Source organism: Haemaphysalis longicornis, unplaced genomic scaffold, assembly GCF_048455015.1.
Source record: "Haemaphysalis longicornis isolate Haplotype H1 unplaced genomic scaffold, Haemaphysalis longicornis Haplotype H1 scaffold_1, whole genome shotgun sequence".
Classification (NCBI taxonomy): domain Eukaryota; kingdom Metazoa; phylum Arthropoda; class Arachnida; order Ixodida; family Ixodidae; genus Haemaphysalis; species Haemaphysalis longicornis.
Window position 1 is genome coordinate 341,757,719 of NW_027526203.1, and position 26,217 is coordinate 341,783,935.

The 26,217-nt window shown below is 44.7% G+C and overlaps 1 protein-coding gene across 2 annotated transcripts; it reads right to left on the minus strand.

Annotated features, from left to right (window-relative positions):
• Nucleotides 1-5,993: 5,993 nt before the first annotated feature.
• Nucleotides 5,994-25,498, minus strand: Adat1 (Adenosine deaminase, tRNA-specific 1). Of its 2 annotated transcripts, none has more exons than XM_077684734.1 (10): nt 25,242-25,498; nt 19,703-19,771; nt 18,535-18,589; nt 15,189-15,322; nt 14,940-15,060; nt 13,142-13,372; nt 12,191-12,354; nt 10,676-10,775; nt 8,649-8,735; nt 5,994-6,200 (listed from the first exon to the last, which is right to left on the minus strand). In XM_077684734.1, the coding sequence occupies exons 1-10, from the start codon at nt 25,474-25,476 to the stop codon at nt 6,056-6,058; spliced, it is 1,341 nt and encodes a 446-aa protein (XP_077540860.1). In that variant the 5' UTR covers nt 25,477-25,498; the 3' UTR covers nt 5,994-6,055. The 2 variants fall into 2 exon arrangements, with proteins under 2 accessions (XP_077540860.1, XP_077540851.1); XM_077684725.1 differs by lacking the exon at nt 25,242-25,498 and adding an exon at nt 24,367-25,195.
• Between the last annotated feature and the right edge of the window lie 719 nt (nt 25,499-26,217).

Sequence of the window (26,217 nt, forward strand, 5' to 3'; positions counted from 1 at the left end):
GATCGAAGAAACAGTCCCGTCAGCGAGTGGCTTGACACAATCGAGTACCAGCGTCAATCCAAACGCTGATGGCAACGTTACTTCAACTGAAGACAAGGCCGCGAAGCGACGGGCACGTGACGCTGAACGTCTCACGCGATTTAGAGACTCTAATCAACCCAACGGAAACGCCAATCGAACCCCCCGATGCGTCGCATCACATCAGGGTTCCCTCGCGGAAAGATGGGCGTAATTTTAACACGAAAGTGTTTTATGCCGAGATTCACCAAGATTTCACTGACGTCATATCCGTCACGGAAATGACGCCAGTACACCTTTGCCGAAGCGACCCGCCAGCAGGACGTCGCTCGCCAAGCACACCCACAAAACAGCCGCCGGCCCGCAAATCATTCTCAGCTGCAGATTTCGCTGCACATTTCACTTTCGTGTTTTACCGATTCCTATGACAGAGGAATCAACCACAGTTTTTGCATTTCCTGTGACGATCCGCCGTCGGCGGCGCTGTGTACCAACCTCTTCTATGCCTGAACCTATTCGCACAGTTTTGGCTTTTCTTTTGTGTTTTGAGTGCACGCGGAGTTTGAGTGACGAACTCAATACACCCCTTTCAACCAGACCACTCGACAACAAACGTTTATTGCTTCAAAAACGCCCTACCAGCCTGAGTGCGCGCTTGCGAGCAGGCAGCCTTGCCTGCTTTTTTGTAGTACCTGACCGGAAATAGACCCCTCCATGTTGCGGAGAAAAGGAGAAAACTCCCCGGCCTGTAATATATCGAAAGCCGCCGAAGAGAAGACCGCGAGCCGACCCTCTCTTCGGGAGAGAGCAGGCAGCTTTCATCGCGTCGTCCGCGGTCGAGTTGAGAGGGAACAATTGTGCGCGATTTCTCATCGCGCGTCGTTTCAGTGATAGTGAACGGATTTTCATAATTCTTGCGGAAGGAGATTGCTGGTACTATAGACTTTACCCCAAAATACATTCCGAGTAGCTGCTGGTGAGTCCTGCAGGGGCACTTAAAAACAACATGCACCCCTTCGTCGAAAGACGATGGTTGAACGCGAAGCTTTCTCGTGAGTGAGTTTGGGCTTCGAATCGCAGGCGGTTTAGACATTGACTCGTTGACCTTTGACTTTGACTTGCACGCAGCTTGGACTTTATATCGCAGCAGCTTTGACTTTAACCCGCCGCGGTGGCTCAGTGGCTAAGGCGTTGCGCTGCTGAGCACGAGGTCGCGGGTTCGATTCCCGGCCGCGGCGGCCGCTTTCCTGATGGAGGCGAAAAGCAAAAATGCCTGTGTGTACGAGATTTCGGCGCACGATAAAGATCCCCAGGTGGTCAAAATTAATCCGGAGCCCTCCACTACGGCGCGCCTCATCGCCTGCGTTGCGTCGGCGCGTTAAAACCCCACAATCAATCAATCAAATCAATCAGCTTTGACTTTAACCCTTCACCATTTGATTTCGCGTGAAGAAAGTTTTGCATTCAGCCATCGTGGTCGTTAGACGGAGGGGTGCATGATATTTCTGTCTAATTTTTCACGTTCATGCACCCCTCTCCAAATCTGAACTGCTTCGATATGTGTAAATAAAGTTAGAGTTACAAAAGAAAACCATGTTGTAATGGCCCAATCGGATAGACGTCGGCTTCATAATGTGAAAATCCCGGTTCGATTACGACCATAGAAAGCGTTTCTAGGTGCGGAGCACCTTAGGACCGCACAATGTCCGTCTGCGCCCGTGGGCATAGCATTTACAATTGCAAAGAAAACACACAGGCACTGGCAGGATTCGAGCCTATGTCTGGTACAACAGACAGAATTAGTATCAGTCGTCTTACCCATTGGGCTACGACCGTGAGCTAGTACGCGAGAGTCAAACGGCTTACTCCCTCGCCTGTAACGGTGCGGGGTACCTTAGGACCTCCCAATGTCCATCCGCGTCCATTCGTGCGCACACCACCATCAAGCGAAAATCAAGCGAAATTCGATTTGAGCCGTGAGTTGCGGTTTCATTTAGGAAACAATCAAGGTGCAACTCACGGCTCAAATGAATGACGGCCGGGGCACAAATCGGATGTCACTCGGGGCGCTACTCGGATGTCATTTCGAGTCCCCGTACTCCGCACCCTCGCCATCATCCACGGAGTGGAGATGCTGCCATTTTTTTCGTCACTTCACCCACGACCATCACCATTGTCACAGAAAGTTGGCCTTTATTCAGTGCGTTGTGGTGTATACGGATGCTATGAGTGAGACATGGAAAGCTTCGCTTTAAAAAAATCATGCACCCCTCCGTCTAACGACGACGATGGTTGAACGCGAAGCTTTCTTGTGACGGATTCTTTGACTGTTGTCTGAGTTTGGACTGTGTTCCGACCATGTCGAAATGTAGCAATCAGATAGACGCCGGCTTCATAACGCGAGGGACCCAGGTTCGATTGTGCCCACTCAAGCATTTTTTTTTCTATCACTTCACCCACGATGATTCATCATCATCCTCAGAGAAAGTTGACTTGCCTGCAGGGCATTTTCGCATTACAGACGCAATCAGTGAGAGCACTAAATCTTTGGTAGCATTTCGGCTGGCGTACCCGCAAATTTTCCCGCCATTTTTTCGCGGGGCTACCATGGTTACCAGACCAGGACTGCCCTCTGTTGATTAGCTCGCATCATCCGTAAAGGCCGCGGATCTGTCAGCCCAAATCTTTGCTTTAAAACATCGGCCACTTTTCAGATAAAGGCAAAGAGCGAAACGCCTGTGTGCCAAGATTTCTGACGTGTTAAATATGCCCAGGTGGTTCTAGTTAATTCGGAGCTGTCCACTACGGTGCGCCTCACAGCCTGAGGTTTAGCTTCGGCACGTTAAACCCTCATAATTAAAAAAAAAATGCAAATGGCCGTTTCATGGACGTTCGGGTCACTTCTAACGAAGAAAATCAATGTAGAGAGAAGCGCAAGGCATGAAAAGTTAGCCTGATTTTTAAACCCTCGTCAGCGTGCCTTCATGGCGTGGTGGTATAATCCCCACTTAGCACCTGCTCGTGGGTCCCTACCGATACATGGATTTTATTTTTTGAAAGTTCTTGCGCCGCGAATACATGCCCCCCTACGCACGCAAAGGAAACGCAAATATGGGTTCTGCGAAAAACATTTCACGCCAAATGTAAACGTACAAAAAGAGTTGAGACCAACATAGGCCTAAGTGCGTGACAACAAATGTGCACAGTCCGCAAACCTGGCCCTCACCCGCGGAGGCGAGCACGCATCCAGGTACCTATAGCTTCACGAATGCCCCAGTATCAACCCCTTCTTCGCAAGAAAGTTTTATCTTAGTGTCTATAGGAGCGCAAAGGTAGATTACTTAATCATTTTTATGTTATTTCAGCGCAATTGGCGACGGCAGGTTTCGGTAGTTTAGGGGCCAGCCCTTTGGTATCATTACCTGGGCTTCGCGGGAGAAAAAAAAAAAAAACCAGAGAGGAGCGTCTAGCGAAGGGTGAGATGGAATACGACACGTGTGGCTAAGCGTAATCTCTCTCACTGCCTTTCCCTCACACGTCTCATGCGTCACCACCAAGGAGCGTCCTCGCCTGACACTTTCCCCAGATCCTGTTCCATTCTCCGCTAATCTAAACCACGTCACATTTGCGCAGGAAGTTCAAACAAGACTTGAAACAACGTGCTGGCTGGTCCCTCCTTTGCGGGGCGAATCCGAACCACATGACATTTGTGTAGGAGGTTCAAAAATGATTCGCAACATGCTGGTCGGCAGCGGCGGCATGCTGCGAGGTAGCAGCAGAGTAGCCCACGCCGCCGGGCGTTCGCTGATCATGCGAACACTTCCTGAGACGCAGCAGAAATGCGCCGTGACTGAGAAGATTGCAGCTTATGCTGCGCACAAATTTCACATTAGGGAGTATTGTAATCTGCAGTGCATTTTTAACGTCCATTCGTGCTTCTGTTTATTTTTCGCAATCATCTGATAACCGCACTACCGCCGTTAGCTGCCGACTGCGCAACTTGCCAAAGGGGCATCGGAGGAGGAGAGGGAAAAATAGTTGTGAAAGAGGTGTCAGCGGGGGTGAGGAGGAGCCCCGGAGCGGTGCCGAGTAAATCGATGACACCGGAATGAAAACTGGGGGGGTTAGACATATACTGCTTTGCAGTAAAATCAAGGGCAGCGCTCTGATCTTGCAACAGCTTTGCAGACGATGGCTGCCGCAGCCTGTGCTTAGTGCGCATGCCGCAACTCTAAGGGAGTTTGCAGTGTTACCCTGCCATATGGCGTAGATTAACCTAATGGTCTACGTTCCCGTGATTGATAAAAAATTGGGCGGGTGTACGTACTCGAAGCACACCCACAGAGGTCTGGTAGTTTATCAGCGCATATATATAGGAGGGTGGACTTGTGCCGCAATTGTGCATCAACGACAGTCGAAGCAATCTGTCAGGTGCAATCTGTCGGCCCAGTGGGGTACTTTCTCCTTACGCGACGGGCATCACCTTCGCCTGGCGTGACGGGCATCATCGCCGGACACTGCAAGCCCGTAAACAGTGCCGCTCTTAGAAGAGAAGCACGATGGCAGAGTTGGCCTCATGCCAAGCAGATAAGAGGCACTCCCAGAAAACAACTTCTTGCCGTTCAGCTGCACGTCACCGTAGCAGCGCGGGAAAGCCCGTAGCTGCTAGCGGTGAACGCCGGGGCATGTCTGCGGCAGTCATTTGACACCAAGTTGATATTGAAACAGGAAAGAATGAGGGAGGGGCAGCTTTGAAATGTTTAAATCGACTAATAAATAAGCGCAACAAACAAGGTCGAGGAAGGCATTCAAAATTATGAATCAGTGCTGTTACACTTGCAAACTAAAATTTCATTTGGAAAAAGCTGCTTTTACATGCAAAGCTCCCCATAGACAACCCATGTGGAAAAATGCACACACCTGCGTGCATTTCCCGAATTATCCAGCGATAACATAGAAGAGGAAGCGGACAACGACAACAAAATCTTGGTGGGGAAGGAAGGGGGGTTTGGCTTGTCCACCTGGTGTTTCCATCCTCTGATCCTACGTAAACACGTGCTACGCCGGTGTGATTCACCAGCCACATTCCATTCTTTGTGTGCTTATAACACGAGCGTGAAGTATTTGCACAGGTAGTGTGATGGACGAGTCACATTCCAGTATTTCAACGTCTGGTAAAGCACTCCTGGCGCCAGTGGTCATGTGACCTTCTACGTGGCAAAGTCCTTTTGTGTGGATGACGAGACCACGGGGGCAGGGGCACGGTCCGGCTGTAACTGCCGACGCAACAAAACAGGCTGCACTTGGCAAGGAAGCCTTTTTTGTTCCTGCAGCTACCTCCAAAATGTGCCGAACACTACCAAAAATACATCTAACACCTCAAAATAACAAGCAACTGCACACCAGAACTCGTGGTTAAAAGCGTTCATCTGCATGTCGCTGCTAATGCCATACAATACCATCCCATGCAGCACCAATGAGACGAGGGTAGTCTAGACCAGATGCAAAATAGTGCCGCGAGTATGGCAGTCCTGGTCTGTTTCAGTTCATCCTTTCAATACCAGTAGAATAAGAGATGCCTTTTCGCTGAGCTCCTTCTCAGCCACTCATTGGTTTGACCACTGCCCCATCAGAAAGCTTACAGCTACTTTCAAGAGGCTGGTGTTTTTTCTAGCCACATTTCGGGTGTGAAATAATGCACAGCTCACTGCCCGAATGCTGTCCAGAGTGATGTCCACAAGTATTGTTTTGGGCCAGCGGTTGAGATAAGAAAGGAGATCCTTTGTAGTGCCACGACAAGGGACAAAACTTCAACGCGGACATAACAATGTTAGTAGGCACCTTTTGACCAGAAGAAACCTCACGCTCTCATTTTCATTTTCCTTCACAGGCTAACGGCATATTGGCTCACTAGGCCATGACATCACTGGCACTGAAATAAATTGTGCTCATAAATCTACTGAATACAACAATAATCAAAACTTGTCTACGTATTTATTTCAAATACACAACTTGTTGTCATTGACTGTAGTAAGCACTAGGCAGTTTCTTCGATTGTGAAACTTTGCAGGTCTGGAGACTTTCCAGTCCACCCAGGAAGCCTGGCATGAAAGGCAGCTTTCCTGCCCTGATAGCTTCTTGCAGCCTGTTTAAACTGCGTGTAAGCTTTCATGTCGTCTCCCCTGGAATAAAAGGGAGCCGTCAAACCAGCTGAGCCGCAATTTTTAACAACATATAGTTTCCATAGGATGCACACAGTTTCAGTTCACAATGAAAAAAATGGCGCAATACTCCTTGTGTTCAAGGCAAGCATGAAAAGAAAATACGACTGTCGCACACCAAGCAAAGAATATGCTTAGAGCAGCAACACCCCACATCTGCAGAAAGTAAAGAAATAAAGGAACACATTAGAATGATTTAGGTCAAGCCTACACACTTAAAATGTATGTAAGGGCAAAACTAAACACACCTGGTCAATAGCAACCTTCGATGTTGCATTAGAAACATGTTTTCCAATTCATCCCCTTCCAGATCATGACGCACACGCCCAATCAAACGTGGGGCAATTGAGGTCAATCCCATGTTGCTTCAGTTTCACCATGTTTGCACGTGGCACTGGCATAAGACGCACGCCATTTCCTTCGGTAATATCTGAGGCACAGCTGAGGTAATCTCACAGAAGACAGAAGAAATCTGTTGTTCTCTTCCTCAATAGACACCACCCCCATTTACCTACATGGGCATGTGTTTCTCCTAGTGTGGCAAAGAAGTGCACCCACTATGCATACGCAGTACATATAGAGTGCATCATACTTATTTTATTTAATCCTCTCATCAACAAAACCTAACATCTAAAGCCAGCACTTGTTTCTGCCTTGAAGTGAAGGGCCTCAACTGCTGGTTTGGTCTTGCACCTTTCAGGTTTCTCCGCAAAACTGATCTAACTTGCTTTGGTCTAATCCAAGTGACGGTGAAATGTATTAGAGGACAACCTTTTTTGGGCCTCTAAACCATTATGCAACAACTACAAAAACAAAAATCGGCACGTTTATACAATTAACCAAGCAGCTCTTATTGTTTACAATCGGGTTAAAACACCACACAGTTAGTGGTGCAGGCAGATGGGGTTGAACACCTCCTCTCCACATCAAAATGTCGAAGAACCCTTCCTGAAATACATCCAGTGAGTACAGTGCTATGGTGCAATGTACTATTAATAAGACTAAACCGTGAATATGCAACTTGAAACAAACACTGCAAAAAACAGTTCTGTATGTCGCTAATTATGAAGGCGTGAGCTGAGCACATATAAAAGAAAATTAATCACACTAGTATGGCAATCACAAGCAGAAGCAGGAGTGCTGTTGATCGTCATACAGCCCATAGCCTAACAGCTGTTCACTTTTGCATGAAAGGCTGGACCCCCCTGTGACCTTAGTGCCATGTAGCATAAGGCATTTGTTTCTGTTGTTTTGCCGAGTTTTTTTTTTTCTTGTCAAAAACTCTGATTGCATGCATTCACTTTTCATGGTAGCGTGGCCAGTGAAAAATTTCCTGCAATCACACCAGCGCAACACTTCATGGCATTCTCAGTGCTGCGGGACATTGCTGACAAAACACAACACAAGCTTGCATGTATATCCTAAGAACAGAATGTCTGCCTGGAACATCTGGAGGCACATTTACCGTGCAGGACATTCCAGGACATTGTTACCAGACAGCACTTACAAACAGCTACTTCAGAAATACATATGGTCAGAAGCGTACTGTTTGATCCGTGAGCAACAGTCATGCTATTGTAATGTACACTACCTACACCTCTATGGCAATAAAGCCTCTTTTTTTTTTGCCAAAGCATTGGAGTCTATCTGCTGTGCATGAGTACTCAAACCTGTGCACTAGTCTTGGGACACTGCCCTGTGGTTTGTACAGCTTGGTAATTCTTGCGCTAATGTAACAAGTCACGGTTGTTCTCATAGATCCCATTAGCAAGCCCACAACAGCAAGTATGAAAAACCACATGGCATATTTTAGATGACCTGTGCACCAAACAGTTAAAAGGAGTAGCAGCTTGTAGACTGCCACTCAAGTGAGCTTCCATGAGCTCAGCTTGCGGGACTGGCATGAACAGCAAGACCCAAGCGCAATCTTTGACAAAAGGAGCAAGATAACACACAGAAACAGTCCCCAGGTGACCTACAATCTAACAATGCAGCTTGGCTCATAAGACTTTATACTCAAGGATCAATGAAGTCTGCAGTAACATGGCACCTCCCACCTTTGTGCAACCCCTGAAACTGAGGACTCCACATAATGACGCAGTCCTTCTCCAACTATTTGTGTTGTTAACTTTCACATAAGCTTGATTATCTATCTCATTTAGTTTAAACTGTGCATCCTATACACCCGTTAGGCAAATAAACCATAACAATTTTTTATAGCAGAGTAACATTTATCCGCAACATACCCCTAGCAATTGTCAAGAAGGTTTGCAAAATCTGCTCTGCCATCCATGAGAGGGAAAAAAAGGTGTTACCTTGAGCTTCGCTCTGTAGGTGACAGGTGTGGTAGGTGTGTATATGCCATAACTGCTTTCCCACTATCCCAAAGTATAGTAAAGCACAACGTACCTGAGAGACTTGGGCAGTCTGTCAGGTGGGATTTCCTTCAGCAGTTTGTAGAATTGTCCGAGAAGCTCCCTTCTACAAATAGGCAATCTGTATAACAAAAAAGGGGAAAATAGCAAGAACTTTTAAGCCCGGTTTTTTAACTAATGTCAATAACTTCCAAAGCTTTGCATTTTAACTATTACACGCCATTCTCGCAAGGTTGTATATGCTCAGATTTTACATTGATGTATGCAAGAAACAGGTAAAATCACAAATCACAGAAACACAAAAATCTCATTATACTGAAGCTGAAAAAAGAAAGTGAAATTAGTTCACCATAACAGCTGCTGCATTGTAACCATTGTGCATATCTACCTCTAGTAATACAAATTGGGATTAGTTTTGCTCTGTTATATGTATTAGTTCATTACAGCTCACATTATTGCATCAAGGTCTAACTGTACTCGAATAAGTTCACAGATGGGCCCGATGCATGGCAAGGCAGGCATGCCTGCAAGAGCTACAGTAGAAACTCAAATTTGATCACAGCTGAAACGAATTCCGGGATGATACGTACAAGATTTGAAAAATTCCCCAGTCGAAACACACCGTGTACGATGAGATAAAGTTTAGCTGTTATGAACGCATTCTTGTGCTGAACTAGATGATATAAACCAGCAAAAGCTTCTACAGCAATAATATGGTCTTAGAAAATAGCTCTCACTCATGTTCTAATGCATGCATCTCCAAACAAACTATATCACTTTCATCAGCTAGGGCAACTCTATGACCCCCTCGGTGTTTCGATTCATTTACCACCATGAATAATAGAAATCACATCACAACTTTCACAGCTGTTTCACGGCTGTTAATGGCTATAAAACCAGGTAGTTGTGATATAAAAAAAGTACTTACGCCTGGTTTAATAAAACTATAACCACAGCAAGTTTCACTGCACTTTTAACTCAGAAGTACGCTTAGCACACATATCAAAATTTCATTTTAGTTGGACACGAGAACGACGGCCATCGCGATAGCTCCAATCGCATTTCACAAAGATGGCACAGCTGCTACTGCCACTTTTTTCCAACCGGAGGCAAAAAGTGTGCAAACTTTATGAATCCCTAAATAAAGAACACAGTTCCTATTCTAAATCAGAGAAATGCAGCCAAAGAACTTGTTTTAAAAGACACCTCTGCTCCATTTACTTGCCGACACATTTCGGCTACAGCTTCCCCCAGTGCATTACCCATTCACTGATCACTTTCAATGCAGCCCACAGGCGAGGGCGAGCTTGTGATGGAGATGCTGTATCTGCATACTAGAAACCTCAGGAAACTGAGCGCAGTCGGTATTTATGGATGAAAACAGTGTCTAAAGAAAGACTTACCTCGTGTAGCAAAGAGCAATTATTGTGTGATAAGTGAAGAAAGGAGTACTGACACGAAATTTTCGTGTTACGTGTTACATTTTTTTCGTTACTATGGGTGCCTACTAGACCAGTAATCATAGAAAGACACCTTAAATGGTCGATTGCAGCGTAAACAATCATTGACGGTGCGGTTTATCCATGTGCCAGTTTCGGTTTCGACAAAATTAATGCCAAGTGGCTGCCATGACAGGAGGTCGCCTGTGACGTCACCATTCTTGTTGCAACGCTGCCAGTCTGGACGCGCGCGCACGTCCAGATCGGCCAAGGTCTTCGCCATCCCCACTCGTCCGAGCAGCATGACGTCAGTCCGGAAACCATGACGTGCACACACAGCGTAGCAGCGCACGCCAACCACAGCCAGCACGTCGGCTACGCCACGGGAGGTCCAACGTTGGCAGTTTAGGGCAAGTAGCAGATGATGTCATGTAGGCCCGCTCTGGGCTTTCTCGTGCGGGCAAAGATTAAAATGGATTTAAAGTATGTTATACTGAACGGTTACTGTTTAAACTTGCTGGGAGATATCTCCTGATTAAAAGGAAGCCTTTTAAAAATAGTTACCTCACCTTTGAAATTTCGTGTCACTACTCCATTAAAAACAGTGCAAAACCTCGCATACCTTGCCACAGGCTTGCTCATGTTCTTTTTTGTAATCCCTTGCTTGTAGCCGTTCACTCCAACATAAGTTGACTTGTCTGATCCAAGCCACCAAACAATACCTGGCAATGAAACCAAAGCAACCTGTTTAACATTTCCATGAGAACAGTGGCACAACCAAATGCACGACCATGTACCATGTTGTAGTTTTGCAGCAGTGAAACTTGCAGCACACTCATTTCAGTCTACAATGCACTGTCACCCTTTCTGAAAGCATATTACAAGAACAACGCAGCAGGCGGAATATATATATAGCTTCCCAGCCGCAGCGGCCGCGTTTATGATGGAGGTGAAAAGCGAAAACTCCCATGCGCTCGAGATATCGGCGCATGTTAAAGATCCCCAGGTGGTCAAAATTAATCTGGAGCCCTCCACCACAGCACACCTCATCGCCTACGTAGCATCGGTGCATTAAACCTCAATCAATCAAAATATATAGTACACCCTACATAGAAGGTACACTGTAGATTAAGTCTAAGCTGTAGGTTTCAGACCAAAGTACCTTATAATTAACAACACTCTTGATGAATATTGTTGAATCACATGCACGTAAGCTTTAAAGGGGCCATGCAGACAAAATAAAAGTTTGTTTTATTTGAAAGATTTCGTGTTTTATAGTGCCCCCAGCGCTTGTCCTAAAGCAAACGATGCTTTATTCGCTGAGAAATTTATCAATTTAAATTAAAATTTTGATTTTCCCGCCAAATCGTGTGTTTTCATGATGTCTGCAATGACATCACAAGAACAGGTCTTCAAGCTGCTGCGGAGCCTTGTTTACTGTCATTTAACCTAGACAGTGCCACCCCACTGCGGCGGGCCGTTTTCTGCCTTGGCTTTGTTTTTGACCATATTTGTACCTGGCTAGTTTTTGTTAAGGTAGAAAATAATCGTTTCGTGAAACATGGCATTGGCTCGACAAATATGGTCACGTAAGACACCATCCATCGCTTACGCCAATTGGCCAGTGTCATCTGAGACAACCCCAAAGTGCCGCACTGCTGTGCACCTGAAACAAGCATAGTGCATGCAGTACCAACAACAGTACGCATTGGTATTTCTATGTTTATGTGTACTTTCGTAACTTCCACCAATTACCCCACCATTCTTACTGCTATAAAAAGAATGTGCCCTAAATTTAAGCGCAAATGGCTTGTTCGGCAAGCTTATAAGCCTCGCCTAATTTGCGTTTGCTTTTGTCCGCCTCAGCCAATGCAGAGCTGACACATATGAAATCAGGTTCTGTTGTGTGGGAGATGAGCTAGTAAGTCGCATGGCCATTCCCTTTCTTCCTAATTATGTAGCTTATTTTAGCGAAGTTTATGTTAAAAGTGGGGTCAGTTGATTCTGACGAGGCAATCTTTCAAATGGACCAAACGTGTTTTGTCTGCATGGCCCCTTTAATGACCTGCAAAAAAGAAAAAAAGGGCCCGAGATGAAAATTGAGATTACATTGAGGCTTCCTCATGAGGCAACTCACTTGAAGCACATGGCATGGCAGAAGCACCGCCATTTTTGACAGCCTTGTGACGACAGTGTATGAAGGCCTGGCTGCTGTAGTGAAATTCAAGGGTGGGCACGCCCTCTCTAGCAGATAGCCGCTCATGAAATGCTCTTCTCATAGCAGCTTCGCTGTATGGGCACCTGGGTTAAGGTAATGTTCCAATACACTTTATCAAAATAGTATTAATGCACAAGAAACTATTAAATTTGCAAGGGTAATATAGTTCTAATCGGATATGAGATGAACAGGTTAAAAAACCCAGGTCTGAAGTGCTGTTCCTGAGGATGCTTAACTGGGACAGATGTAATGGGAGCATCAGAAAAGAAACTACACAAAAAAAGAAAAACCAGTGAAGAACGAGTACTATATGACAAACATGAACGAGTAAGTGAGAGCCACAAGCGCTGGCATTCATAAATAACTCGTTGTCTCCTGTTCTCTCATGTAGTTTGTTTTCTGATGCTGCTTTGCTGTTGTCTGTAAGTATACATAGTGTAAAAATATTTCAGCTAGAGTTTGCATGTTGAACAACTTTATCAGAAGATGACCTCTGATCATACACTATGATTTAAAAGATACTAACTTCAGTACATTCTTGTCACAAAGTCCTCAATGGTCATGGTTGTTCTCACACAATTTTGAGATAAGCTCGTGAACCATAAGTTGAAAAGATGGGCAATGCATCCAATGATCAATGTCTTCTTTCTACTACCATTTACGTCTCATCAGAACAGTCCAAAGAACCTTGTGATCTGAATAGCACACATTACAGAGATCACTGCCAGCCAGCAAAGCGCACAGTGCTAGAACTAAACTCCCCACTTCATCCCGCTCCCAGTTGGGCCGCTCCGAGAGCAGGAAGAAAAGAAACTAAAATAAGAAGGGAAACAAGGGGTGGCCAGAGACACACTGGCCACACCCACCCACCCGGCCACAACCACAGACGCAAGGTGCAGCGGCTCCTTGTCGGTGAAGAAGTGTGACAGCAGGGCCCCCTCCAGGCCACAGCACTGCCACTTGGTGATCTTGTCACTGCACGACATGGAGAGGGAGGCAGCGCCTCGGCCAGGCTTGGTTCGAGGCACGCCCAGCTGGTGGTAGCCAGCCCCGGGCAGCTTCTCGTCCTGCGCCACTCCCGGCACACACCGGGCACCCGTCCTGCCCACACGCAGGATGAGAGAGACAAGTCAAGCACACGACATCACTCACCATTGTGATGGCTGGGCGTGGCATGGCAAGTCGAATCGGACTTCTTGAAAAGAAAGCGTTTATTTGCACATTGGACAACACAACTGTCCATGCCGGAGGTGGGAACGGAAGGGCGACAAAATGAGCAAGCGCGTCCCAGCCCTTGCTTGCGCCTGTAGCCGCGTCTGCGTAACGGCACCGGAGCAGGTGCTAGTGATTAGCTAGTTATTACGGCGCATGCGGGTGCTCACACCAGAACATGAAATAAAATAGTTCATTGCAGCCCTCTGCTATGGCGACTGCCTAGACATAATGGCAGTCACTAGCTATTACACAAGATGCCAAAGCAACAAAATGAAACAAAGAAATATCAAGCTGTCTTTTGGGGGAGAGGGGGTATGAAACATTTAAAAATTACACTCTTCTATGCTGCCTGCAGTCGCACCACTAGCCTTGGAGACTTGTGCTTGACCAACGTGGAAGCGGCCTTTGCCTCCCATTACAGAACACTGAATCCTGACCAAGCACTGGATAAGGAGTTTCACCAACATCAAAATAGTCGCCACAGCATGCCTAATGTTGGAGCCTCGCTATATTTTTCCAGTGATCTTTCGTTCCTGCAACTGACTGCACAAGCACTAAGCTTCTAATTCGTTAGCCTTGTAGCCTCAATCTTTGGATGGTGTCCACACCTCGCACGGCCCATGTGTTACCTCACGGACAGATAGCAGCCATCTCCAACTCCCTCTAAAGAACAGCAGCCACCTCCCTCTATTCCTGCACGCTCCCAGATTGTCACCCTACCAGAGAACATAGCCACTGTACACTGTCATACCTGCAATTCTCTAATCCCTTCCCTCTACCTGAACAGGTCACGAGCTTAAAACAGCAGAGGCCTTTAAATAGTGCTTTTGCTGTGAAATACAGAAGGCCAGAATCTTAGCAGGATTAAGGATAGCAGCAGCACTTGTATAGCATTACATACACTTGTTCAGCTGTGGAACTACAAATACCTCGGCGTCAAAATTGAATGCAAAACCAAAACCATTAAATGAATTCATAGGCAATGCATTTGTGTATAGTAGAGAAGTCGACTTTAAATAGGCTCAGTGTGAAAGCTTGGTCTCTATAAAGGGCTTTCCCACACTGTGCGTTGCAGTGAAGGCGACTCATTAAGAAAAATTGAGCTGTTGTATTTTTTTAGCATCAATTTACCTGGTGTTCCCGTGGCATATCGACTCTTCAGGCAAAAAATGTTAATTAGTTCTATCTTTCGTAACCTGGTCCTTGAGCACTGCCAATAACATGCTATCGACCACATTCACACACCAAGCAGTGATCTGGTTGCTTACACGAAAAGCAAAAACACAGGTGTGCCGACATTTCGGCGCTCTTTAAAAATCCCCAGGTGGTCAAGATTAAACTGGAGCCCTCTATTGCGGTGCACCTCATAGCCCAGGTGTAGCTTTGGCGTGTTAAACCCTGAAATTAATCAATCAATCAATCAATCAATCAATCAATCAAGTTGGCCACTTGCCTGTAGATGTCACCAGAATCCAATTTGACCCGCTTTGCAGGTACTCCAGTGTTATCTGAATCATCAATCACAGTCATTGCCGACACACTATCATCCTTGGGGAAAATGGATGCGTCTCCACCTGAAGCCAATGGAGCACAACCAACCAGATTCCATATCAACAACCACTCTCAACCAATGCAGCTGCAAAGACGTTCTCAAGTGCAGGACTTAATTTTTCTCACTGTGCTATTATGAGAGACTGCTCACATGGAGTGTGACTTGAAAAGAGGTGGAGCCTCAGACCAGGCTTCAAACGACATTCAAATTCCGGAGAGCTGGTCGTAACGAACACAGATGAATCTTCACCCCGTGCCAACTTGAGAAGTTCCGAGTAGGCAAACCTGTTCAATGATAGGGACATCTCAATAGAGGTATATGCAACATAAAAAGAAAATAAGTCTGGAAATTTCGGCATTGTTACTTTGGCTTTAATAGTTGGTACGTATACTTGGTACTTGATACATATCTTCTGGCTTTGCAGCATTGTTCACATTACCATGACATGTCCTCCCCTGTGTTGTGAAAACTAAAGGGGCCACAAAATGAACAGATACCTGGTCCCTTCTCAAGGAAAAAAAAGCAAAACGCTTCACTTTTCACTGCGCATGTCACACCCACATCAAAATTCCCACATTGTCAAAGAAGTGCAACAATATTGATCCCTGTGAAAAAAATATATCTCAAGAATAAGTTTACTATAGTCTGCAGCAGAAATGAGGGAGCAAATGGCTAAACAGTTCACACAGGACTGTACACTGATCATTCTGAAAAATGATCAGTGCTCACACAGGTCGGTCTTTATCAATAAATAAAAAAACAGGTGGAGCTGCTGGTATAGGGATGCCACCATCACAGGAAAGCTACAACTTCAGAAGACATTACAGAGGATATTGTGACCACATTCACCTTATCAGTTAACTGGAATGTGTGACTGAATTTTAATTAGCTATAGTTATCAATTTTATAAATACAGCCATCTGCAAAGTCAGTAGATCTGTTCGTGGCTAAAGAAAAAAAAGAGGACCTAGCTCTTTAAATATACGGTATGCATAATTTTGATTGCAGTAGGCAGGCAAAATCAAAACGTACTATTGGCAATATGCCTGCCACACTGCCAGTGAAAAAGAGGCAATAAAAATTACACAACAGCTGGTGGTAGAGTAATAACAAAGTCTGCCAAAATCATGCCATGATGGGCACCATGTCGCATAGTTTGGGAAATGTATCTGGCTGGCACCACTTTCATACAATCCCGAAATTATAACAGTTATAAGGTAGACTTCCGTGAAGATGAACTTGAAGGGACAGTAAAAATTTGTTCGCATTATCACAAGTTCATCGTAAGTGGAGGATTTTTGCATTGTGGACACTACAAAAGAGCAAAAGTGCTGTTTGTCTTAATTAACCATGGAGTGCGCCTAAACTGGAGTCTGCTATATATTGTAGCAACAATGCTCATTTCTTGAAGCAACAAATGAGGATTGGCTAAATTTGCGACTGGCCACATTTAGTCCTTTGCGACCAGAGCCTAAAATTTACCCTGAAAATGTAATTATAAAGCATTAATGCTGTGACAATGAGTCATACTGCTTGCAACACTGTTTAAAAGCAATAACCATGAAAAAAACATATTGTAGGGCATTCTGGTTCATAATTATAGATTAATGCTTAGTGCAGCGAAAAGGAGGACAGTGAGTGGACAGGACAGGAGCAAGGGCAGTGAACAGACAGGACAGGGGCCCATCCTATCTGATCACTGTCCTTGTCACTGCAATAAGCCTTATAACCAATAACCAGACTGTGAAAACAACATTCCTGCAACAACATACCATCAGTCCTCCTAGATGGCGCTACGATACTGCTCAGGACCGCTGTCTGCACTTGCATTGGTTTTGGCCGGATTTGTACCTGGCTAATTTTTTTTACGGTTTATAGTAATCGTTTCGTGAAACATTGGGTATGCTCAACAAACAGGGTCACGTAAGACAATGTCACTAATGCCAACTCATTCTCACTGCTATAAAAAGAATATGCATTAAATTTAAGTGAAAATAGCTTGTTCTGCAAGCTTATAAGGCCTGCCTAACTGGCGTTTGCTTTTGCCAGCCTCAGCCAATTGCAATGAGCTGCCCATAATACGTCATAGGTCCAGAGTGGAAAAGTAGCTAGGGTGCCGCATGGCTATTCCCTGTTTTCCTTATTAGACAGTTTATATGAGTGAAGCTTGCATTAAAAGTGGTGTCAGTGTTATTCTAACGAGGCAATCTTTCAAATGAACCAAGCTTGCATTTTGTCTTCATGGCCCTCTGACAGTGGGGACCGTCCCCAATTTCCTGGCCATGCTATAACAAATTAATACTAGACATCAAACATTTAACATTTTTGTATTATTATTTTCGGTTTCTGCTTCAGGTCCATCAGCACACACCTCTTGGAATCTCAATCCCTTGAACACGTATTGTGTGCGACAGGCCATGATTTTGCCTGGTCATAATAACAAGATTTAAAACTGTATAGCTGTCCCTTCCTGAGCCACTTTGTGCTAGTTCAGTGGGCTGCTTTGGTTTTGTTCTCAGTTCACAAACAATATCAGCCTAATACCAGTTGGGTCTCGCATGCTGCTTTGAAACAAATTACATTTCTGGTGAAAATACATGTATGTAATGGACTTTTTCCCCTACAAGAAAAGCGCCAGTATACTCCGTTACAACTCAAGAATGGCACCACCTCATGTAGTGTATCACTCCGCCAAAGCGCCGGACCCGTGACGTCAGTGCGCGCGCGTTTTGAAAGGGGTTTGCTATGAATGCATGATATCGTCTGCCTTGTCTCACGCAGTTTGTTTGTCGTCACTGGAGTCATTTATAAGCATATTAAGTCCAAAAAATCACGGGAACGGCTCACGCCATGTTCAAAATATTCCCAGTAATGCCCTACTTGCACCGCGCGGAGAAACATCCGGCTACGGTGATAAGGCACAGCGGCAACTTCTGCTGCCGTTCTTAAGTTGTCACCGAGTATAGTGGTGGATACAAATAGAACAAGTGGTGCCTCTTTCTTTCACGTTTGGCGGTGACGCTTTTGTCGAATATTGCTCATCACGAGGGCATTGCCATAGTTGTAGCTATGAGGTTTGCAGAAAGCGGAGCTCCTTTTTAACTTCATGCGCAAAGGTTCGGGTGTGCGGTTGACGAAACTTCCAAATGCCAGTGATTGGCCGCCTGGTGCCTTTGCGTTTTGGGAGCGGCTATCGGATGGCAACCAAAATCTGTTCAGAGCTTGGCTCGGCATGCCCACCACATCTGTCACAAGCACCGACTCCGATAAGAGCGAGTCACCAAAAGTAATGGCAGCGCCTGCAAGCACATGTGCAGATAAAGGTCGCGGGAAAAGTCCATTATGGAGACCAAAAGAAGTGCACAAGTCCGTTATTTTTTTCACGTCAATAAGCGTGCACCTACATGCAGAACTAGCCTCATTCAACTATTTGTTACATAGGACACGACCTGAAAATGAAAAAACACAGAGAAAAGTGATACTGCTACCACAGTACCTTAAAAAGCACCTTCGGGCCAACACTTCTGCATGGTTATCAATCACTTGGTTGCCTGGAAACAAAAAAAAGAATTCAATTTTTGTATAAAAAATTTAGTTTCTTTATAGAACATTACTTTACTGAAAGTGAGCGTTCAGAAGAGGCATTCAAGAACCAGTCTTCGGAACATCAGAACACAAGAATAGAATTCTGTGAGCATTTATAATAAACTGCATGTACAGTCCGTCCGGAATTTATCACATTCGAAGGGCACTCGAAAATATTTCGATACTTCAACAATTTACTATACCAGAATTTGTTATCTCAAGGCCCAATACAAAAAATCACCCAATGTTGCTTATTTCATAATGTTGCGAAAAAAGCGAAAGGAGAGCCCTACAATAACAAGGCAAGGAATGAAACAAGGAGAAGGCTCGCTCAGCATTCTTGCCAGCACAGGGCTCCGGGTGCTGAACAGTGCTAAACAGCAAAACCAAGGCGAAACAAACAAATTCTCTGCTAATACCAAGCAACCGTGTGCAGAAACAGTATGCGGACAGATCCCTGCTATAGCTTTTCCTCCCTGTTCTAGTACTAATGTGTGGCCTACTGATGTACGGTTTCACCGAATTGTCTTCATGTGAAATGGGCCCGAATGGTGGGATTTCTGAAAACAACATTGCCAGTGTCATGTTGTAGGCGCACTGGCTCCAGCTTATATCCAAGCAGTGACAGTGACAAGAGCATCTGCAAGAAGGAAACCCTTGAGGAGTTTGGCAAGCTGTTCAACACGTCGACAGCTCAGAGTTTAAAATAGGTGCACAATACTCCCATATCTGTGCACATGATTTACAAGGGGATTTTTACAGCACTCAACATAAGCAACGACTCAAAGTATCACCGCTTTAGATAAACTGGTTCCAAACTTCATTTGACTTTTGAAGTATACAAAGCATTTTAGATCTCTTTTAAAAAGTGATATTAGTCCTTTGCCATCCTGTTTTAGCCATTTAATACAACTCACTCATTAAAAACTGGAATTTAACATGTAGAACAGCAGCACACAGGCAACGCTCCGCATTCCTATTGGTACCGTCAAGAACCATCAAGAACCAATAACACACTCTGCACATAACTAAGCCCCTTGTGATTTTTTTTTTTTTGCTTCACTAGATAGCAGCCATACCTAGCCTGCATGCATCAACTGTCGGTATGCTCTTGGTGCCAGTTGCAAGGGATACAATTTTTAATGCATCTGCAAAGACAAAACAGATACACATGTACATTGCATTATGACGTAAGTAACAATGAGGAATATGATTCCAGGAGAGGACTGAACCCAAAGCAGCTTGCACGATTCAAACTCTGCCTCGACTCACCAATGAAGCACATTTCTAGGTTGCTGCTGTGAACCATACTGCTAAAACGTGGCTGTCATACAACAAAAAACACTTTTGCTCCCTCTCAAAAAATTTCCTGGGTATGACCCAGTGCCAAGGAAAAAAGAGCTTGTTTACATTCAATTTGCTTACCTGCACTTTTCAGCCTTAGCCAAATGAAACTGACTTTGTTGAGCAGCAAGTAACTCAGCTATTGCAACTAGACAAACTACCACCACAGACAATACAGACCACAAGGAACATTTTGGCTTCTGCCCTTGTTCCAGATGCATAACTAAAACTCAATTTTTTCAATTTATTTTTGAGCGAAACTGGAAGCTGTCGTTAGTTTGTTTTTAAATTCGTGCAGCCTTTCCTTACAGCCTTCTTGAGAGGACACACCGTATTAACAGGTTGACAGAATTTTACTTTTGGCTTCAAGCTATAGAAAACAGCGATGGCCCAAGATGAAAACAGCAGCCACCATGCAACTAAATGTTTTTCAAGTATAGATGCTTTAACAACACCTGAGAATTTGACCTGCTGCAACAAGTATGGGTTTTTCAGTAAGTTTAATGCAACATGCTTCTCACGATGAACAACTCAGAATCCTCAAAATTTATTTTCACATTTACAAAAAATACGGGGAAAGCATATGGCCCCACTTGACAGTATCAAAGAACAGGACAGTCTCGAACACACCCTTTCAAAAGTGGTAGGATTTTTACACTTTTTCACCTCATGCACGAGCAATGTGCTGAGAACTATTTCTAGCTGTGCAATATTAGTTTTGCTATTACATTTGCTGCCAATGTTAAAGAAATTACTATAGCCTTACGCTACCTAAAGTGGAAGGCCCACAATGCAACTCCTTCTTGTGTTTTTTCACCCCAGGTTGGAATACCTTTCTTGGTGGTGCAAATAAATAAATATAATCCTTCATAAGTAACAATAAAGAGCCAACAAAGAGCTTGATGGTTTTCAGCTATCTTAGGTACACATGACATCAAAGAAAACCTTTAACTACAGTGTGGTTAGCTTAAATAATGCAATAATTATAGAACAGCAATGTGTCACCCACATGGTCATGCTGTACTGGAGCAAATCAGTGGCTGTCAATACCTTCTCTCACTTGGAATAATTGGCTGAACTTTGGGTCAGAATTCTCAACCTTTATGCTGCTATGCATACAGCAGACTCCTCTTTCAAAGACCATTTGGCTTTCTATGTCTGGCACGCGGACAAAGAGTCAACAACACGGAACAGCACAAAAAAACAAGACAGAGTAAAGAAACGACATGCACGAGCGCGTTGTGTATTTGCCCAAGTGTTTATTTGATTAGAAAGGATGGAATATACAGGCAAATCTACCAAAAAGGTGACAAAGTGCACAAGCAGTGAAAACAAGAAATGGTTTGCAAAGAAAGTGGATGTAAAGACCAACAGGTCTCATCTTGTCAAGTATGCAATTTCTTCTTCTAAGACCTCTACTGAAGGGTACACGCAAAGTTCCGATGACAAACACTTCACAAATTTCCTGCATGCACTGGTCTTTCAATCTTTTTATGATACTGCGTTCTTCAAACCAGCAAGCCTTGACATGGAGAGCAAGCGTGCTACCCGTACCAGTCTTCAATGAGTTGGCGTGCTCCCTTAGCCGGTCATTAATGCAACACCCTGTCTGTCAGACACATGATTTACCACAGAGCAAGGGAAAATCGTAACATAGCTTCATCACAGTCCACATAGGAAACACTGCGATTCTTCACACAATAGGCAGTTTCCTGCAGAGCACGCCAAGTTTGTTGGGGGCAGAGAACAACAGCTGCACACCCGTACGTCATTTCTCTACTACGTCCCGTTTTTTGCACTGTTCCATTCTAACAGGTATCAGCTCACCCAACTACAAATCTTGCCTGAAAGTTGGGCACTGAAAGAATTTTTCTGCCATTTTGGTCTAGCAGAAATGTAAATAAACGTGCCTTGAAACACTGTGGTGCTCCTAATCACTCCCTCGGTACGAACTGCAACATTAGCCAATATATAATAAGCAAAGATACATTACTACTAAGCCTCTTAAAGGGACCATGAAGACAACACTCATCCTTGTTTTATTTGAAATGACTAGAGTTTGATAACTAGGGTCGCCACCTTTCCCCCAAAAGAAAACCGGCCCTCCCAAGGAAGTGGGGGGGGGGGGGGAAGGGGGTATATAGAAGGTTGAATTTGCTTTGGGAAACACGCCACGTGTTTTTTTCTTTTTTTTTTTGCCATGCCATGCCGGTTATTGTAGCGTTTTCCAAGTGAGAAGTCAGCATGATATTTGTGCAGAAATTGACTAAGAGTATCTAAAAAGGAAATGTGAACGTGATTTTCTGCAAACACGTGACGTATTTTCTTAGCTCACGTGTCCTTGCGCAGCTTGTGGGCACATATTTATCGTCGTAGTTGCTGAAGTGACGCTGAAAGGCCAAAACGATCATAATTGTGGCCCAACGGCCAAAAAACCGGCATATCACAGCCGGTTTTAGGTATGGACCGGCAACCGGCCCGCTGTCTAAAAAACCGGGTCAAAAACCAGCCAGGTGGCAACCCTATTGATAACTCGTGTAACCCCATTTTGTCTCGAAGGGCACTGTTTTCATTTTAAAAATCACAAATATTGAGTTTGAAGTTTTGCACTAAGCAAGGTCAGCAGTGATGTCACTGGAGAAATACTAAAAGCAGATTAATTCATGTGCTAACTTTATGCTAGCACTCGAGTGATGCGATTTTGGTCGCTGACAAAGCACCCTGCCAAGAAACACGACTACACAGTTATAGCTGTGCCTTTGGTTTTACTTGGAAAAAAATACTATCACAGCCTCTGAGATGTGCTGCACAACCCAGCAACCTAATCTGACAGCTTCCAGGGTTCGTACAGGATTCAGAGACAAGAATTCAAGGGTATTCAAGCACTTCCAAGGCTATGCCACAGCATTTTCAAGGGTGCAGGGGAGCACATGTCCTAACGTTACACTACTGTTTTCACACGCTAAACGTTTGCTTTACATCTAAAAAAAAATGACCTTAAAAAAACTTTTTGGAACAGCTCCACCCTTTGGAAGTGGTCAAGTTTACCCCAACCCACAGTAATACTAAGGGAGCTTACCAAAGCCATTTCATCTTGAACTTTTTCAAGCTCTGCAAATGCTCTGAATACACAATCTCGGATAGCAAGGAACATAGCTTAATACCCTCTCCTGCCATTCCCATCCCTCAAATTTCTGTGTTCATTGGGGGTGGGGATTGATGACTCTACTGGCTCTGCCCACCTCCTCTTTGTTGCCCAAAGAAATCGAGGGTTTCCAAGGAGAAGGATAAAATGTCAGGCTTTCAAGGTCCTTGAAAACTTAATTTTCAATTTCAAGGGTTTTCAAGGACCTGTACTAACCCCGCTTCACTCATGCACTACTGTATCCAAGTGTGTGTGAGTACAACCCACTGCTTCATCACATGCCTGCCCAAAAGGGGGAGGGTGTTTTGTCTTGTCTTAAGTTGTCACTGAGCAGCTAAACATAAGTAAACTTCGTCCAGCCAGGCACATGCTTAGTGTCATCTAGGAAGTTGAGGGAAGAGAAATGCAGCATGCCCAGTACAGTGCTATTGGCAAGCACAGCTTCCATGCACAGCACTTTATAACAGCTCAAGTGCATTTCACAGCACTGGCGTCATAAGAAAGGCGTTAGCTACTCGTCACGTCTAAGCCACTGTGCTCATCATCGACATTTGCCTTTAACGAGTGCCTCTCAGCAAGTACACTCATGGTGCGGTGAAGGTAGCAAAATGGAGTTGCCAGCAAGGCAAACTATTACACAGTTGGTTGTTAATTATAAAGATTAGTAATGATGACTTATAATAATTTATGCCACAGGAGGCAGAAGATGCAAGGCAAGTGAAAGCACAATAGCTGCATTACGTTCTTGTGATCACATTTCCACTTTTTATAACAAGGCAACATAGCTTTGGTATATCCAAACGTAGCTTTGTGAACATAGCTTTGTATATCCACCTGTTGGAGGTGCATTTTGTGTTGCAGTAATGGCGATTTTAGTGGTATTTATAACAGCCATTGCTCGTCAGGTTAAGTTGTGGCTAAAAACACCAGAATAACGAAAATAATGCTACAACTGCTTTGCCATTCAGGCAGATGCCCCAATACAACTGCATGCATTAAACTGTCAAATCTTCAAATCAAGTTGCAGAGTATGTCTCTAAGTGCTTTTTTGTTCCCTCTGTAAATCCTGTACCAGGCTGAATAAAGCCACTAATAGAGTGGCTTTATTCATCGAATGCGTTATATCGAACGCCACTTCATAGAAGCCATTTCATTGAACGCCGTTTGGTTAAGGACATTTCAGCGAATTAAAGGGACCATGCAGACAAAACACAAGTTTGGTTCAATCGAAAGATTGCCTCGTTAGAATCATACCGACATCACTTCGAACATCCTGCCTTTTGACGCACTTCCTCAGCTGCTTGCAACAGGAACGAAAAGCTACAAACAGCCAGCTGAAAGCACTTCTGCGAAGCCACGAGCCGTCAAACCAGAGAATGGCTCTACTGGCCAAAGAAGAGGTCCTCAACCACGCCCCCAACAACCAGCAAAACATGCCAGTAAAACACTTTTTGAGGACGATTGCTGAGAAACTAAAATAGTGAATGCGTTCTTGTACGCTTTTGTGCCATTGTGCAATGTAGCTACATATACAGCTCATCTCTTTCTTTCAAAATTAACTTTTTTTACATTTCTTCAAGCCGGTTGACGAATTTGCAGTGTGTACCAAAAATATGTGCCTTCTGGTCAGCCCGTCCCAAATTGTGCTGTCAAACGCTTCGTAGAAACACGGTTTCAGAAAACCAAAAAAAAATTTAAATAAGGGAAACTTCTGTAAAAATAACACAAAAGGCAGCATCACCCGAAGCGCGTTCGTTCTGTTGTACATTGCCGATAATCGCGCGGGACGAAGGCTCGTGCTTGAAAAAGCCGCGGTTTTTCTATGCGACCCTAAAATTGCAAAACATTTCGCGCTTCATGAATTCATTGGTGAAGAAAAGGGCTTAAAGGTTAACAGCAATCGCTCTCGGAGCTTCCAAACAGCATTCGATGAAACGGGGACGTCACTTCGACGAAATGGCGTTCGACGAATCGGCTTCGATGAAACGGACATGCCGTTGATGAATTGGCGTTCGACGAAACGGTGTTGGATAAACTGCCGCGTACACGTTACGAAGCAAAAATCTAAAGAAAAAGAAAAAAAAAACTGGCACTATTGGATTTCGACGTTTCCGTCAGATGCTACATGCCATTAACCAGGTCTTCCAGTAGAATCGCGGATAGCAGCGTCCACTCGCAATCCCTCGAAGGTTTCCCTGTTTTCGGCAGGCCATTGTACGCCATGTAACACAGCGAGGCAACTTTTTCTGCAAGAGTGTCGTTTTCAGACATAGCGCTTTTAGTTTCTTCAGAAATAAAATATGAACACGTTGACCACACTGAAGAGCAGATTTGTTTTTGAACCTGACCACGTGCACGGTGCATTGTAAACAGGTTATGTTGCCAGCTGAAAATACAGCATAGAAGGATAGAAGGTAGTTTTCAGCTTAACAGTGCCGAGTGAGATCATTTTTTTTTGGCAGCGTCTTCTGCCACGCGCGTGGCAGCAGCCACGCCCCCCTGGCAACGGCTGCTGCCACGCGTGACGTCATACTGACGTCATAACATTAATAATTGTCATTATTTTGTGTAGTGTAGTCCGAAATACACATTTTTTTTTATTTACAGTACAAAATAACGCACCATTGAACTTCTAAAACTTTTCTAAACAAACAATTTTTGTTCTTGCGGGAGCAGCCGGCGATGCTGCTGCTGCTGCCAGCTGCCGTATCGCGCACATGGAGTCGCGTATCCGAAAGCGTGACGAAGCTCCGATTTTCTCGGGCCGACAACGTAGATAAACCGGAGTTCATATTGTTAAAAGCACTATCTGAAAACGTGAGGAAGTTGCTTGTAATTATGTATTGCGTGGGGACCCAGCCAGCCTTTCCAGACCGCAGCAAAATAGCCGCTCTCGAGTAATGTTGACCTGTGACCGCTTGGTTATGCTTGGTGTACGCCGATGGTACTTGCGTACAGTTTCAGCGTACGTGAGACGACATCGCACAGCCGACTGGCCTCGTTCGAACAAGCTACGTTCCACACAAGAAAAGACACCGTCCGAGCGTAATTCTGTGAACCTCCCGACGCATGTCGGCGCGGCGGCATCTGCTATCAACAGTTTGC

Excerpts from the sequence above, each read along its gene's own strand:
- Adat1 (XM_077684725.1), bottom strand. The coding sequence starts at position 24,652 with ATGAGCTGTATATGTAGCTACATTGCACAATGGCACAAAAGCGTACAA. Across the intron at positions 13,373-14,939 it reads GATTCTGGTGACATCTACAG|GACGGGTGCCCGGTGTGTGC; the intron begins GCAAGTGGCCAA and ends GCGTGTGGGCAG. Across the intron at positions 6,201-8,648 it reads AGACTGCCCAAGTCTCTCAG|GGGAGACGACATGAAAGCTT; the intron begins GTACGTTGTGCT and ends CTTTTATTCCAG.